This window comes from Orcinus orca, chromosome 7 (genome assembly GCF_937001465.1).
Source record: "Orcinus orca chromosome 7, mOrcOrc1.1, whole genome shotgun sequence".
In the NCBI taxonomy this organism is placed as follows: domain Eukaryota; kingdom Metazoa; phylum Chordata; class Mammalia; order Artiodactyla; family Delphinidae; genus Orcinus; species Orcinus orca.
In genome coordinates this window covers 113,760,360-113,775,961 of record NC_064565.1, presented here as the reverse complement: position 1 = coordinate 113,775,961, position 15,602 = coordinate 113,760,360, and the positions used below count along the sequence as shown (strand labels likewise).

Below are 15,602 nucleotides of genomic sequence, written 5' to 3'. Positions count from 1 at the left end.
TACAATATTCTGTGATAAACCATAATGGAAAAGAATATGAAAAAGAATATGTATATAAATCAACTATACTTCATTAAAATGAAATTTTTTTAAAGTAACATGAGAGGAGATAGAAAATAAGAATAAATCAATACCAAAGAAGAAACTGAAGTAAATATTAAAGAATTATCTCTATAAATGGCTCTGAGGAAAAGCACCTTTGCCAATTTTTTTATATTTAAAAAAATCAGATAATGATGCTTCATAAATGTCTCCAGGATATTTTACAAAACACACATGACTCTTAAACCATAAAATGATCAAAACCATATAAATCAATCTCACTTATGAACACATATGCTAAAATTCAGAGTAAAATAAAGTTATCATAATCAAGAACAGTTCATTTTAATCTTGCAAAAAAAATGGTTCCTATTAGGAAATCTATAAAATCAAGCTCTTAACCAGTTAATGAAAGAAGAGAAACAGCTTAATCATCTCCATAGACATTAAAAAGGCATTTGATAAAATTTAATATTCAGTTCTTCAAAACTCTTCATAAAACTAGGAAAAGACAGCTCCTTCTTTGACATGAAAAGAACAACTGACTTTTCTCCATCGCTAACTACGTGCCAAATACTGTATGAAGTCCTTCCCAGGCAGCATCAAGTTTGATTCTCACACTACTTCTGTCTGAGGTAGACATTTTCTTTTTCCCATATCCTTCACTGTAATATTTTAGAAATATTGGCCAAAGTAATAAGTTATGAAATCTGAATGAGTTATAAGTATTTGGAAAGTAGACAACAAAATGATTATAATTCGTATATGATTTGATTGTTTAGCAAGAAAATCCAAGAGAAGCAAATGAAAATAATTTTAAATAATGAGGAGTAAACATATAGAATAAAAGGTGAATTTATAAAATCTACAACTTCTCTGTATGTTATCAGTTACCCCAGAAGGGTAACTGTAGAAGAAAAGGTATTCACAACAGTAACAAAATTAGGAAATAATCAGAAGTAATCATAACAAGAAATATGTAGGATCTATGAAGAAAATTACTAAATTTAAAATAATAGAGATAGCTATATTTATTGTTAAGACTGAATAATACTAAAAGGTCCATTTTTCACAAGTTGTATTGTGGATTTCATGCAACTCCAAACAAAGTCCCAATACTATTTTTTCCAACTTGACAAAGTTATTATCTGTTTCACCTGGAAGAATACTTAGAAAGACTAGATATGCAAATCCTAAAATAAAATAGTTTATAAAATTGTGGTAATGCATTCAGTATGAAATTGGTGTAAGAAAAGCAGACATACATGGACCAGGGTAAACAGGCAAAAAAGAGGTATGTAAGATTTAATACATGGTAAGAGAGGAATAACAAATGGAGAGGAATAAATTATTCAGTAAGAGGTTTTGAGAAAGATAGTTCATTGAGAAAAATACACATATATCTTTGTTTTACACCATTCATTAATTCCAGAAAGATTAAAGTGTTCAATGTAAAACAACAACAGCAACAAAACAAAACCAAAAAACCTATAATCTATCTGCTTTTGCCAAATACTGTGCCAAGTATGTGATATACACTTTCACTCAATCCATCCAACGACACCGCTACATGGGTATTCTTAGCCCTGGTTTGCAGATGAGGAAACCAAGGCCCCATGGGACTAGACAACCTGCCAGAGCTTGGAAAGGCAGAGTCATCCCTTAGCCCGAGCCTATTAGCTCCAAAGGCCCTGCCCCCCACAGGAAGAAAAAGAATAAAATTTCTGTGTGCAGAGGGACTCTCTGCACTGGAAGGCAAAGGGGGAAAAAAGTCACAAAAGGACAAGAACAGAAAGATTTATAGACTTGGCAAAAATTTACAATCTCTGAACAAAAGAAAAAGGTCATAAAGTTTAAAGGCAAACCACAGTGAAAATATTTGCAACAAATGTGATATAAGGAATTCATGCAAATAGATAACAGAGAAACTACAGTTTCAAAAGAAAAATGGCAAAGAGAATGGAACAGACCATCCACAAAGGAGAAATGATGAAGGTCAATAATCCAAACAAGCTTAGCATGACTGCGATCAAGAAATGCAAATCAAAATGAACAGAAATTGGCCACCTTTCACCTTGCAATTTAATAATGTTTTTTTAAATGAAAATATTCAGTATAAGGAGATGGGAATGAGGTGGGCACTCTCTGGTACTGCTTACCAGAGCATAACTTGTAACAAAATTTCTGGAAAGCAATTTGCCATTTTCATCAAAAGCCTTAAAAACATTATCTTTGATCCAGTAATTCCACCCCTGGGAATCTATCACCAGAAATGTCACATACCTGCACAAAGACCTTCATCACTGCCATATTTATAACAACAAAACACTGTTAGTAACTTCAATGTCTGACAATAGGAGAATCATTCCATAAGTTATGGCACATAATGTAATAGAATTTGTGCATCCACTAAATATGATATTTAGGAAGAAAGGTTAACTAAGTGGGAAAATGCTAATGTTGCTAGAAAATACAGACTAATATTATATGGTATTAGGTGTATATATTATGGAGCTTATATATATGTGCTTGTGCGTGTGTGTGTGTGCATATGGGGGGCAGGGAGGGAGAGAGAGAATGAATGAGAAAATATGCCAACAAATTAACAGCATTTATGTTAGTGTCTCATCTCAGTGACTGGGTGATTACTTTCTCCTTTACCTTGCACTCTTCGTATGTTATACTTAATACTGTATTTTTTAAAGTTACTTGAAAGAACGCTGCCCCGTTTATCAGAATCTATTTCTGCACTGCCGTCGATGCCTGAGATGGCCTCAACGAGCCTCTCCCCTCCGGAGGGCAGGTTTCTGGCTGGCAAGGGAAAGGGCCGGAGCAGCTGATCCTGTGGGAGCCAGCCTTGTCTGGTGTTATTTATAATAAGTAATTGAACCCAAATGGTTTGGATGCTGGTACTTAAAAGCAATGTTTTTCTCATTAACGGGACAAAGGGAGTGTGAAACGAGCAGAGGAGAGAGGAGGGACCCGGGCCACAGAGCGGCAGGCTTGTCCTGCTCACTGACCAGGGGCCTGACCTGTTGGGCTGTCGACACCCCTTCCCCAGCTCATCCACTCGCTGGGCTTCCTCGGAGTCTTAGGACTTTAGTTCCCTCAGCCCCTCACTCCTACATTGGTACTTAATGACCCTCAAGATGGCCTCCACTCCTCGACTTTCTCTTCATTCTCCGCGGTTCATTCGGCGGTTCTTCCCGGCACCTGTGCCCCTGACCCTTCTCGCCCTCACAGCTCCAGGAGCTCGCCCCGGGCCCCAGCAGCCACCGGCCACTGGCGCGTCACTCAAGCCCTCTTCCTGCCTCATCTCTTTGAGCACTTCCTCTGAGGAGGCCCCGCATGACAGCTCAGTGTCCCTGGAGGCTCCCACAGCCTCCAGGAAGCTCCGGAAGTGACACTCAGCCACCACTGTCCTCTTTCCGTCTGCTGCGGAATGCTCCTTACAGATGGCCCTGCACGCCTCTGCTTCCGAGATGTCACTACTCACTTCGTAGCTCATAAAAGGTAACGGCCAGTGTTCAGCGTGCTGACTCTGTACACGTGTTGCCCACATTCTCCCATTTTATCTTCTCAATTATCCAGTGACAACAACAGAAAGACAAATCACCCTATTTTTAAAAAAATGGGCAAAAGGTATGAATAGACATTTCTCCAAAGCAGGTATACACAAATGGCCAATGAGCACATGAAAAGATATCAACTTCATTCATAATTAGGGAAATGCAGATCAAACTCACAGTAAGATGTCACTTCACACCCACTAGGATGGCCATTATCAAAAAGCTGTTAAGTATTGTTGAGGATGTGGAAAAATTAGAACCCTCTCACACTGCTGACAGGAATGTGAAACGGCACAGCTGCTGTGCGAAAGTCTGACAGTTCCACAAAAAGTTAAACATAGAATTACCATATGACCCAGCAGTTCCACCCAAGACAATTGAAAACACACGTCCATAGAAAAACCTGTACATGAATGCTCACAGCAGCATCATTCCTAATAGCCCCAAAGGAGAAGCAACCCAAATGCCCATCAACTGATGAATGGCTAAATAAAATGTGGTAGATTGATATAATGGGCTATTATCTAGCCATAAAAAGAATGATTCGTACTACAACATGGATGAACCCCGGAAGCATTATGCCAGGTGGGAAAAGTCAAGTACAAAAGGCCACATATTGTATGATTCCATATACATGAAATACCCAGAATGGGCAAATGGTCAGAGACAGAAAGCAGATCAGTGGTTGCCAACGGCTGGGAGGAAGGGGAATGGAAAGTGACGACTGACGGGTTCAGAGGGTTTTGCCGAGGTTGGGGGGATAATGAAAATATTCTGGAATTAGATGGTGGTGATGGTTTCACAACATTATACATGTACTAAACACCACTGAATTGTATACTACCTAAAGGGTGATGTTATGGGATGTGAATTATACTGCAATAAAAAAATTAACCCAACGAGTGCACATTTTGCCAGTGAGGATGCTGGGTGGGCACAGGGAGGTGAGCATCTCGCAAAGGCTAGAATTCACATCAGGTGTTGCCAACCACAGAGGGCTTGCCCCTAAGGACTGCGTCACATGGCCTGAATTAGGGAGGGAAGAGCAGAGCTCATCTTACTCCATCTCTGGGGCAGGGAGGAAGGCCTAGAGCCTCACCTCTCATCACCTCTCATCACCACCCCAGGAGATGGGACCACTCAACGGAGAAGCACCGACGTCTGTGCACAGGTGAATTTCACCTGTCAAGTAGGCAAGCTTGCAAAACACACCAAAGCCAGAGCCTACTCTGGTTCTGGAAGGACTGCTCCAGGGTGCTGTGCAAGGGCACGGAAAACCTGGAGACACTCGAATTTACCATGGGCTTTCCGAGTCACTGCACACAGAAGGAACCAGGAATCTGTTACATACATAGGCCTTCCCGGGCACATCCCTCCCTCCGGGTCCTGCACGCAGAAGGAACGCTCAGAACGGTTGTCCTTGGACAACCTCTTATGTAAACCAGATTTCAAGAGCTGAGGTCCTCCAGCTCTGACTACTGCCTGGGCCAGCATTTTCCCCCCACTTTGTCAATACCAGCTAGGAAAAACAGTGTTTTCCTTTGCATTTGCACAAAAGTAATCCACGATCAGTGTAAACTTTACTAAACTTTGAAAGGGGATTGGAGGAAGGTGGATTACATCACACCCATTCACACTGCAGTAAATGGCTTTACACCTCTTCTGGACACTTCTGCCCTCCAAGTCCCTTCTCTGTGGCTCCATCACCAGGGGTCTCCTACACACACCCAGACTTGCTGGCTTCTCTTTCTCCCTCCCAAGAACAGCGAGTTCAAGTCCTGGCCCTGCCATTAATTTGTACTGTAAACACAGCATGTTACCTAACATCATGGGCCTCAGTTTCCGCATCTGTAAAGTGGGGATAATAACACTTCCTCCAAAGGCCACTGTGGACAGTGAGTGAGTTAATACGTGCAAAGAGCTTAGAACAGAACCCAGCACACAGGTGCCCTTTATAAGTCTTTTGCTGTTATTTTTAGGCAGAACAGATTAGCAACTACCTTTGGTTTGTACAGCAAGCCTCGTGGCCTGCCTTTACCTCAAGTGGGCTATCACATTCTTCCTAACAAGTAGAATGCCTTCTCTGAGGGCACTTTTGGTGACTAAATGTCCTCCTGGTGCTTCTTCACCTCTCTGGCTGTGCTCACAAGGCTACCACGTCCACGCTGCCTGGTGTACTGTCCCTGGGAAGGAGGTCATAGGTCTGCCTGGGCAGCTCACGAAAGGCCAGGTGCTGAGGGGAACCAAGACAGCATCCCCGCCACAGCTGGCTGGACCGGCATTGGTTTCTGAGTCACAGACAGCATGCATCTGCCCCCTCCCCTGGGAGGGAAGCCAACTCTCTCCGGTGTGGTTTGGTGGGAATGCCAGCCGACTAGGCAGCTCCATCCTGGATGGTGGCTGACGGACCCAGTCGTATATAGGCTTGCTCTCAGGGCCCGGGCTGCTCTTACAGAGAGGGAGGTGTATCCGCAACACCACTGAGCCATTGTTCTAGTTCTGCCTGCGCAGCTAGGGCAAGGAGAGGCTGGCCCAGCTGGCCCGTGACCTCTCACCTTGAGGAACCCCCATCCCCAAAGGCATATCTCTTCTCTGCAGCGTAAAGCACCTGACAGGTGAGCTGGTCCCTACGTGGAAGCACAGTCCTGGCAGGAGAGGAGGACATGAGCTTGACAGCCTCTCTTAGCACCCTCCATACAAGAGGGGCCGGATGGCCCCCTCAAGAAGCCCCCCTGGCCTTCCTAGAGCAGGGTCGACTCTGCTGGCTGGTCTGACTGGGGCCGGGTGAGCATGACTTAGGAGCCCTCTGCCCATCACGTTCTCAGGCCCTTGCTGCAAGAAGGCAGAGATGGACTCAATTCCATGTGGTCAGCTCCTGGGATCTTCCTCCTCCAGCTCTCTGCATCCCGAGATGGGCCTCGGGATCCCCCCAAAGCAGGGCTTTCTGAGTTGCTGAGGACAGATCTGCACTTTCCTGCCCAGTGGCAGGTGGCAGGGCTGACCTCCCGAGAGGAAGTGTGGGTTTGCTAGGCCCAGGGTGAATGTGTACTCCTCGGTCACGTGGGCCACGCTGAATCGCAGCCTTGTCTTTTAGTGTCTCTCACCCCCTCCCTAGTTCCATTTAAATAGTCAAATCCTGTCTTCTTTCCTGAGCACGAAGGCCACTCCTGAGGAAGCTGCCCTCGGTTCCTGGAGCTCCAAACGCCCCTGCCTAAACCAGGGGTGGGAAGCCCCCTGCCATGCCCTCACTCACGAGAGGGGCTGGGAAGATGCTCCAGCCACTGGGGTCCAGGCAGGACAGGTCTGGGCACCCTGGGCCCTGAGGTCTTTCCCCATATGGAGATTTCTAGAGCAGAAGGGCCGGTCTTGGAGGCTTCCTGGCTCCCTTTGGAACAGGGTCTTAAAAGGCCCTGACACCACAGCTGCCCCACTCGGGCTCCTGCACTCCCGGCAACTTCCAGAGAGACCGCAGAGGGTAAAGCCTGATGCTTGTGAAAGTCACGCTTGTGAAACCCGTCGGGGTTCCCATCGCTGGCCGTGGGCCAGGAGGGCGTGGGGTGAGGTTTTCACCGTCCCAGGAACAGAGAAAACCAAGGATAGGGCCGGGCTAGGGGGTGTTTTTCAGGAAGTTAAACCTGTTTGATTTAAAGGACTGGTTTTTGGCTCTATTCATTTATTTATTTTTAAAGAGCATGTTCTTCCTGCCTTTTGGTGTTAAAGGACACTCTCTTTCATGAAATGAGCTGCTGAAAGGGGGCAGGTAGTTGTCACTCAGCTAGTTTTTCGTTTTTAAACCTCCTTAATGGGCAACATCACGGGTGATGGCAAAATTAGGTCTCCCAGGGTTTTGGAAGGTTCGGTGGCTCGTGGTATCCCACAGCCTACAGGGCCTCCTGACTCTGCAGGAAGGGTGGCTTCCCCCACAGAGCGGAGGAGGAAGGGGACCCCTGGGCCTGGGCTTAGAGGCTGGCCTCACGGCTGGACTCACTGAGGAGGGCTCCAAGTCCTGGTGTCTGGAGCTAAAGGGGCCTTGGGGATGGGAGACTGACAAGAAGCCCAGCCCTGGGCTAAGAGGATGACGGACATTGCGGGGACCACGGGTACCCTCCCTAAGAGGCACATCGGCCGAGGCTCCAAGAGTAACCCAGTGCAGGGGAGGGGAGGGGAGGGGAGGAGAGGCAAGGTGGAGGAACGAATACTGTACACCATTACTGGATCCCAGGTTGCCACCGGCCAGCAGGGATGTGTGGACAAAAGCCTCAAGCTCTCTGAGGTGTGCCCACCTGTAAAGTCAGGGGTGGTGGGACTAGAGGTTCCAAGGCCTCTCCCAGCTCTGGCTTGTTACAAGGCTCCCAGTTTGGAGTCAGAGAGACCCACGTTCCAATCTGTAGCCTGAGCACTACCACAGCTCCCTGGTCAAAGGGCTGCTGTGAAGGTTAGCGAGCTGGAGCCTGGAAGTTCTCCAGACACCCAGGGGAGGGGAGAGATTCACGTGGGCCGAGTGGAGACAGATCAGGATCTCCTCACTATTTCTACGGCCCCGTCAACTGGTCCCCACAGGGGCTGTGCCTGCGGGGAAACCTGGGTCTGCTTCGCTTCCCCTGGGGGGTGAGAACTGGGGGCCCAGGAAGCCGACCTTGGGGGCAGGGGCTCTGACGCAGTCAGCGCTCGGGCCGGGCGACCCCTGAGAGCCTGTGTTAATTTCTAAATGCTCCCAGCCGCCCTTGTAAACGCCCTGGCTTCTCTTGCTGCCACCCGGAACCCATGCTCACACCCGGCTTGCCAGGCACAGGAGTGGGGTGGCAGCAGTCTGGTTGTCTGGGTGCAGCCTCTGGGGGCAGATGTCCTTGGCTTTGACTGTCATCACTCGGTTAACCCGTCTGAGCCTCAATTTCCTCATCTGCAAAGTGGAGCAACAAAAGGACCCGCACTTCAGGTTGTCGTGAGGATGAAACAGGTCGACGCACTGACAAACGCTCAGACTCAACGCTCCAAACAAGGCCCGTGTCCATGACCTACTTCCCCTCCTGTGTGGACAGCAGCAAGGCCTGCCTGCTTAGAGGGACCCTTCTGTGAGACCAGGGGCAGGACCTGACAGGTGCAGGTGGACACACACCCTTCCCCCCGCATGCCCGGCACTGCCCGAGGCCCCAGTGGGGATGGTTAGACCGCAAGGCTGCAGGGCCGAGAGCCTCCTTCAGACATTGGTTGAGAAGGGCGTTTTAAAAAGGAAACTTCAGCAAGTGGCCGGTTCCCGATTTTAGGCCAACTGGCGCATTCAGCAACATCCCAGAGAGGGGGAGCGGAGAGAGTTGATGGTGGCAGAGAGGCCCGAACAGGTGGGGACAGACCCAAGGGCTGTGAGTGGACAGAAGAGGCTCCTGCTGTCGGTGATGTGACTTCCTCTGCTCCAAGGGCCCCAAATACAACTTCTGGGTGAACTGAAAATCCTTTCTTGAGTGATCCCCCGACACACACCCTTATTCATGGCTCCCCAAACGATGGCTTCCTCCAAAGGCCCAAAGCCTGGCACAGGAAGGGTCCCCTCTTGCCACTTCTGTTCTTCCAGGAGGGTTTCCGAACTGGGCATACTTTCACCAGCACCTGAACTGACTGAGCTGCTTTCTAACACACCCACCACCACGGAGCCCCGAGCTTCTGCCCGTCTCAGAGAGCCCGGACCCACTTCTCTTGGACCCTGGAACCCCAAGGAAGCCCCTGACCCCACGGCTCCCCGGTAGCTGGGGCGAGTGACCAGGCCCCAGGCTGGCCCTGGAGGGCTCCAGCCCTGCAAAACCTGAACTCCAGGGCCGAGCAGGTCCACAATGGGCCTCAGCTGGACCCACCAACAAACCCGGGGTGCGTGCAAGGTCACTCGACATAAAAACAACACATCCCAGAGCCGGGCCCCTGGCTAAGCCCAGAGCCGGCTTCCCCTCTACTGAGTGGCACCTCCATCACCTCCGTGCCTGGGCAGGAGAGGCCAGGCCAGGGCGGAGGAGCAGGGGTGGGCAGGGCCCGGTACTCACAGCACGCAGAGCGCGTACGCCCGGGAGACGGACTCGCTGGCGCGCACGAGGAAGCTCCCGTCCTTGCCAGTCCTGGAGAGCAGCTCCTCGGCCTTGGAGCGGGTGATGTTGCCATGGTTCCAGCAGGGGACCATGGCGGGTGTGGGTCTCCCCGGGCCGGGCCGGTGCCCTCCCCGCAGGACCTGCACAGCCAAGCGGAGCTGGGCCCCTGCACTGCGACCCGCCGTCGGTCCCCTCTCGGCCGCCCCCGGCTGCTGCCACCCGCTCACTGACCGACTTCCTGTTTCAGGCACTCGGCAAGGGAAAGGAAACGAGCTGCAGAGAACTTCCTCATTGCAGAGACCAAGCGAGAGAGGTCCTCCACCTTCCCAGCGCGCCCGCCCGCCCGCCCCCTGCCTGCTGCCCTTTCCCTCTCACCCCACCCCCCCACCCCCGCGCCCTGTCTCTTTCCTTTAATGGGTCTCAGTCCCCAGAGGGGCGAGCACCAGCTCACGTCCTCCTGAGGGAACTGTCAGCTCCTCTGGGGTCAGGAGGTTCACGGCCAGCTTCTGAAGGAGCACGGCCAAGCCAGCGGCCATTCTGAGGCCCGTCCCAATGCCCCCGTGGGGTGGCCACGCCCTGGACATCAGCCTCAGCCCTCTGCCCGACCCCAGAGCTTTTTAACTCCCCGTCCCCTCCCTCCAACGTGCCCATGGAACAGATGCTCACAGGGCAGAGCTTCTCCGCTGGGACTAAGGCCTGCCCCAGGGCCGAGCAAAACTGGGGGGAGGGGTCCAGCCGAGCCCCCTCCCCATATTGGAGACTCATGGCCACCCAGGCACTATTCAGCCCTGGGCACTGGGAGGACCTTAGGCGACACTGCCCGAGGGCTCCCAGGGCCCAGGTGACAGTTCCGTGACACATTTACACTTATCCCCAGGGCCAGTGGGTGTGAAGGAACCCATGGCAACCCTTCTCCAGGGCAGGGCATTCTGACCCTGCAGCCCAGCTTAGAGACACACAGAGGGAGCGTGGAGGGCTCGGGACGGGGACCTTTTGCAGGGTGAGGCGGGGGACTGGGTTTTCACCTCTGGGTCTTTCTGGGGCACTCGGGTAACTCACACATCCCCACGGGGCAAGCTGGTCACCTGGCAAGTATGACGTTCCTTCCTGAGTCCCGCATCTCAGCAGAGTTGGAGGTGGCCGGGCATGGCTGCCTTTGCCCACAGCTCAAAGGGGAGCTGCCTTCTGCGGGGCTGGGAGCCACCATCCTGGACCAGCAGACTCTGAGGGCCCTAAAGTGAACACCCCGCTTGGACCACAGGCGGGGTGTCCTCAGTCCTCAGGTCAGTGCACCAGGGTGAAGGGGCAGGTGCCCAGCTATTGCACAGGGCCACCCCGTCCCACCTCAGCCCTCAGCCCCCCAACATGACAAGAGAAGCCGCGTGCAGAGGCCCGGGCCAGAAAAGCCTCCATTCGAATCCGGTTCTTCTGCATTCGAGCTGCAGGAGCTGGCTGGGTTTCTTCTCTCTCTCAGCCCCGGTTACCTTGTCTTTGCCTTAAGGAGGGCAGCCCCTAGAGGAGCTCAGGTGTGCCAGGAGCCCCCAGCCCCTGCCACCTGCAGCAGCCCTCGCAACACTTGATGCTGAAAATCAAAGCAAAGGCCTGTGACTCCGGTGGACTGAATCCTGGACCAGCCTCACCTCCCGCCTCAGGGAAGAGCAGTGGGGGGAGGAAGTAAGGAAGGTGGTTAACTCAGGCCTGAGGCCGGGAAGTTCTGCCCATTAAGGGGGCCCCAGGGGTGGGCTGCTCCCATAGAGGGGTCATCTCGGGGGTCCCCTCCAGCATGGGGGGCAGCACGGTCAAGGCATGGCCACCCTGCTTCGGGCCCTCTCTGGGCTCAAATGAAGTTCCTTTTGGAAGCTCAGCCCAGCAGACTTCCGGGTCCTCGCACTCACCTCCCCAAAGCCAGTTCCTCCCCGGGTCGCTCTGAGCTTCCTCTCCCCGACCACTGCCCCCTCCCCTGGTTCCTCCCACTGAACCCAGGGACAGAACTCCCAAGCCTTCAACGGGCACGTATCAAGGCCCTCTAGCCAGGTCCTGAGCTAGGTATGGGGACACCAAGGTGGGGAGAAGAGCTGGCCTCCTGAAGCTGGCTCGACCCTGGGATGCCAGCCCCCAAGCAAGCAACCCCTGGTGGAGAGCTCTCCTTCCCTGACTCCCAACTCAGCCCCACACCAAGTCAGCCCTCTCCTTAAGAGACCTGCTCCCGCCATATACTTCTCAGTTTTCTCCTGTTTCCCTGCTGACCTCCCTGCTGTCTGCCTCAAAGCCCCCGGGTCACTCCAGGGTCCATCAGGAGGATCCATCCACGATCCTTGCCCCATAGCACCTTGACCAACTCATCCCCAGAGACCCTCTATCACATCCAAGACACTTCCACTTATAACTACCTCCCCCCAGCACTCTCCAGCTTCCCACCTTCCCTTCCACACCTCTATTCCCCCTGAGTCCCACATTTCAGCAGGGTTGGGGAGGCCAGTGAGACTGTCCTTGCCATTTGATCCAGTGTTATTTCCCTTTGACACACACACAACACATACAAGACACATACATGTCATACATGTTTCCCTAATTTTTAAGGTCCATTGCACCTTCACGTCCTTCCCAACCCAATTACCTAAGCCATCTGACATGGTCAGCTTCCTTATCCCCCTGCCCTTCTGCCCCTGACACTCAGAAAACCCCAACTTCTAGATCAGGGTTGCCCTTATGGTGAATGGGGCCCCAGTAGATATTTTTTGCAGGGTCCCTGTCTATATACACAATTTCATTAAAACTTGTATTTTAAAATTCAGGGACCCACGTAAGGTAGTGATTTATCAATGAAGATTTAGAATAATGGACAGAGAAGAGGTAATTATGATTATGTTCAGTGTCCAATCAGCGCACCTGAAGAGTCTTTGTGATGTCCAGGTCCTCTCTTCTTGTTCAGGTCCTGCTTTTTATTGTCAAATGCACCATTCCTGGCTGATTTTGTATCTCGTACAGCAAGATGAGGGTAGCAGTGCTGCTCTTATTCACAATGCAGTGGCATTTCACAACCTGTTCATTTCAAGACAGCATAGATCTTCTTGCCTCTGCATTTCCTAACCCCATTCATTTATTGATGGTCATGTCATTACTCGTGACACTGCTTCATCCATTGTGCCGCCTGTGAATACTGGCTTCCAACGATTCCCTCTGAGGTTGTTCCTTTGCTTCGTTGATATCCACAAGTGCATATCTTACCCAGAGCATGCCAGAAAATGTTAACGAGAGAGGTGGCAAGATGGTGGAGTAGGAAGACCCTGAACCCACCTCCTTTTACAGACACACCAAAATTACACTTTCTTACAGAGCAACAAACTATCAGAATGACCTGAAGACTAGCAGAACAGATTTTTCCACAACTAAAGACATAAAGAAAGAATCACAATGAGATGAGTAGGAAGGGTACAGATGCAGTAGAGTCAAGACCCACACCCCCAGGTTGGCAACCCACAAATGAGGTGAATATCACAATCATAGAGATTCTCCTCGAGGAACAAGGCGTATGAGCCTTACATTGGATTCCCCAGCCCAGGGGCCCTGCACAGGGATGAAAAGCCCCCAAAATGTCTGGTTTTGAAAACCAGCAGGGTTTACATTCAGGACAGCCAGAGGGCCGTAGGAAACAGAGACTCTGCTTTTAAAGGATGCGCACAAAATCTTACATATTCTGAGACCAGTGCAGAGGTGGTAGTTTGAAAGGAGCCTGTGTCAGACACACTTGCTGATCTTGGAGAGCCTCCCAGAGAGGCAGCACGCAACTGGGACTCCCCCTGGGGACGGAGATGCTGACAGCAGCCATTTTGGGGAGCTTGTTCTACCCCAATAACACTGGCACTGGCAAGCACCATTCTGGAATCCTCCCTCTAGCATATTAGTGTTGGGGACACAGCCCTGCCCACCAGTAGGCTGGTACCAGGCCCCAGGCCACCCCACCCTCTGGGCAGACAGACAGTCATGCGGAGACCCACGACTGGGCCAGCAGCAGATCCACACCCCTCTGGGCTACACAGCCAACCATGCAAGAAGCCTACCCTGTCCTCCAGGGGGCCCACAGCCATCACATAAGGCATGGTGTTGCAGGCAACTGGGCCAGGGGCCAGCCCCACCCACCCGCGTGCCCACAATAGTTAGCCTCACCACAACAGAAGGGCACGTGCAGCCCATACAGGGGGCACTCCTAGAGCATGCAGCTCTGGTGACCAAAGGGGAGCTTACTGCTGGGCCCTATAGGACATCTCCTACATAAGGCCACTTTTCCAAGATTTGGAAATGTAACCGACCTACCTAACACACAGAAATAAACAGAGAATATTGGGGAAAAAATGAGGCAACAGAGGAATATGTGCCAAATGAAGGAACAACACATAACCTTACAGAAAGAACTAAACGAAGTGGAGATAAACAATCTACCCCATAATGGGTTTGAGGTAACAATCATAAAGGTACTTACCAAACTCAGGAGAAGAAAGGATGAACACAGAATTTCAATAACGAGTTACAAAGTATAAAAAAGAACCCAAAAGAACTGAAGAATACAATAATTGAAAGAAAACACACTAAAAGGAATCAGCAGTAGAGTAAATTATACAGAAGAACAGATCAGTGATCTGGAAGACAGAGTAGTGGAAATGACCCAAGCTGAACAGAAGAAAGAAAAAGAATTTTTAAAAATGAGGATAGTTTAAGAGACCTCTAGGACTATATCAAGCATACTAACATTTACACTATAGGGGTCCCAGAAGGAGAAGAGAGAGAGAAAGGGTCAGGGGACATATCTGAAGAAATAACAACTGAAAACAGCCCTAACCTGGGGAAGGAAACAGACACCCAGGTTCAGGAAGCACAGAGAGTCCCTAGTAAGATGGACCCAAAGAGGTCCATGCTAAGATACATTATAATTAAAATGGCAAAAATTAAAGATAAAGAGAGAATCTTAAAAGCAGCAAGAGAAAAGCAACTAGTTACATACCAGGGAACTCCCATAAGACAATCAGCTGACTTTTCAGCAGAAACTTTGTAGGCCAGAAGCGAGTGGAACAATGTATTCAAAGTGATGAAACAAAAAACTTACAGCCAAGAATACTCTACCCAAGATTATCTTTCAAATTAGAAGGAGAGAGCAAGAGTTTTGACAAGCAGAAGCTAGAAGAGCCCAGCACCACTAAACTAGTTTTACAAGAAATGTTAAGGGGACTTTTCTAAGCAGGAAGAAAAGGCCACAACTAGAAATATGAAAAATTGTGAAAGGGAAAATCTCATCGGTAAAGACAAACATGCAGTAAAGCCAGTAGGTCAACCACTTATAAAGCTAGTAGGAGTGTTAAAAGACACAAGACAAAAGAAAAATCTCAAATAAACAACCTACCCTTACACCTAGAGGAACCAGGAAAAGAACAATAAATAGAACCCAAAGTTAGGAGAAGGAAAGAAATCATAAAAATCAGAGCAGAAATAAATGAAATAGAGACTAAAAAAATAAAATAGGAAAGTTCAATGAAACTAAAAGCTGGTTCTTCAAAAAGATAAATAAAATTGATATACCTATAGCCACTCATTGAGGAAAAAAAAGAGAGGGCCCACATAAATAAAATCAGAAATGAAAAGGAGAAGTTACAATGGACACCACAGAAATACAAAGGATCATGAGATTACTGTGAACAATTATACACCAATAAAATGGGCAACATAGGAGAAATGGACAAATTTCCAGAAATGTACAATCTCCAAAGACTGAACCAGGAAGAAATAGAAAACATGAACAGACCAATTACTAGTAAAAAAAAAAAAAAAAAAACCAAACTCCCCAAACCCAGAAGTCCAGGACCAGTTGGCTTCACAGCTGAATTCTGCCAAAAATTTAGAAAATACTTACCTAGCCTTCTCAAACTAT

At 49.6% G+C, this 15,602-nt stretch overlaps 1 protein-coding gene across 1 annotated transcript in view; it reads right to left on the bottom strand.

Moving 5' to 3' along the window:
* INPP5D (inositol polyphosphate-5-phosphatase D) overlaps positions 1 to 9,922 on the bottom strand; it is a 131,171-nt gene extending 121,249 nt beyond the window's left edge. The window contains exon 1 of the mRNA XM_004262575.3: positions 9,641 to 9,922. Coding sequence (XP_004262623.1) covers positions 9,641 to 9,774 — 134 coding nt within the window. The 5' untranslated portion in view covers positions 9,775 to 9,922. The remainder of the gene's footprint in view (positions 1 to 9,640) is intronic.
* Positions 9,923 to 15,602: the final 5,680 nt, after the last annotated feature.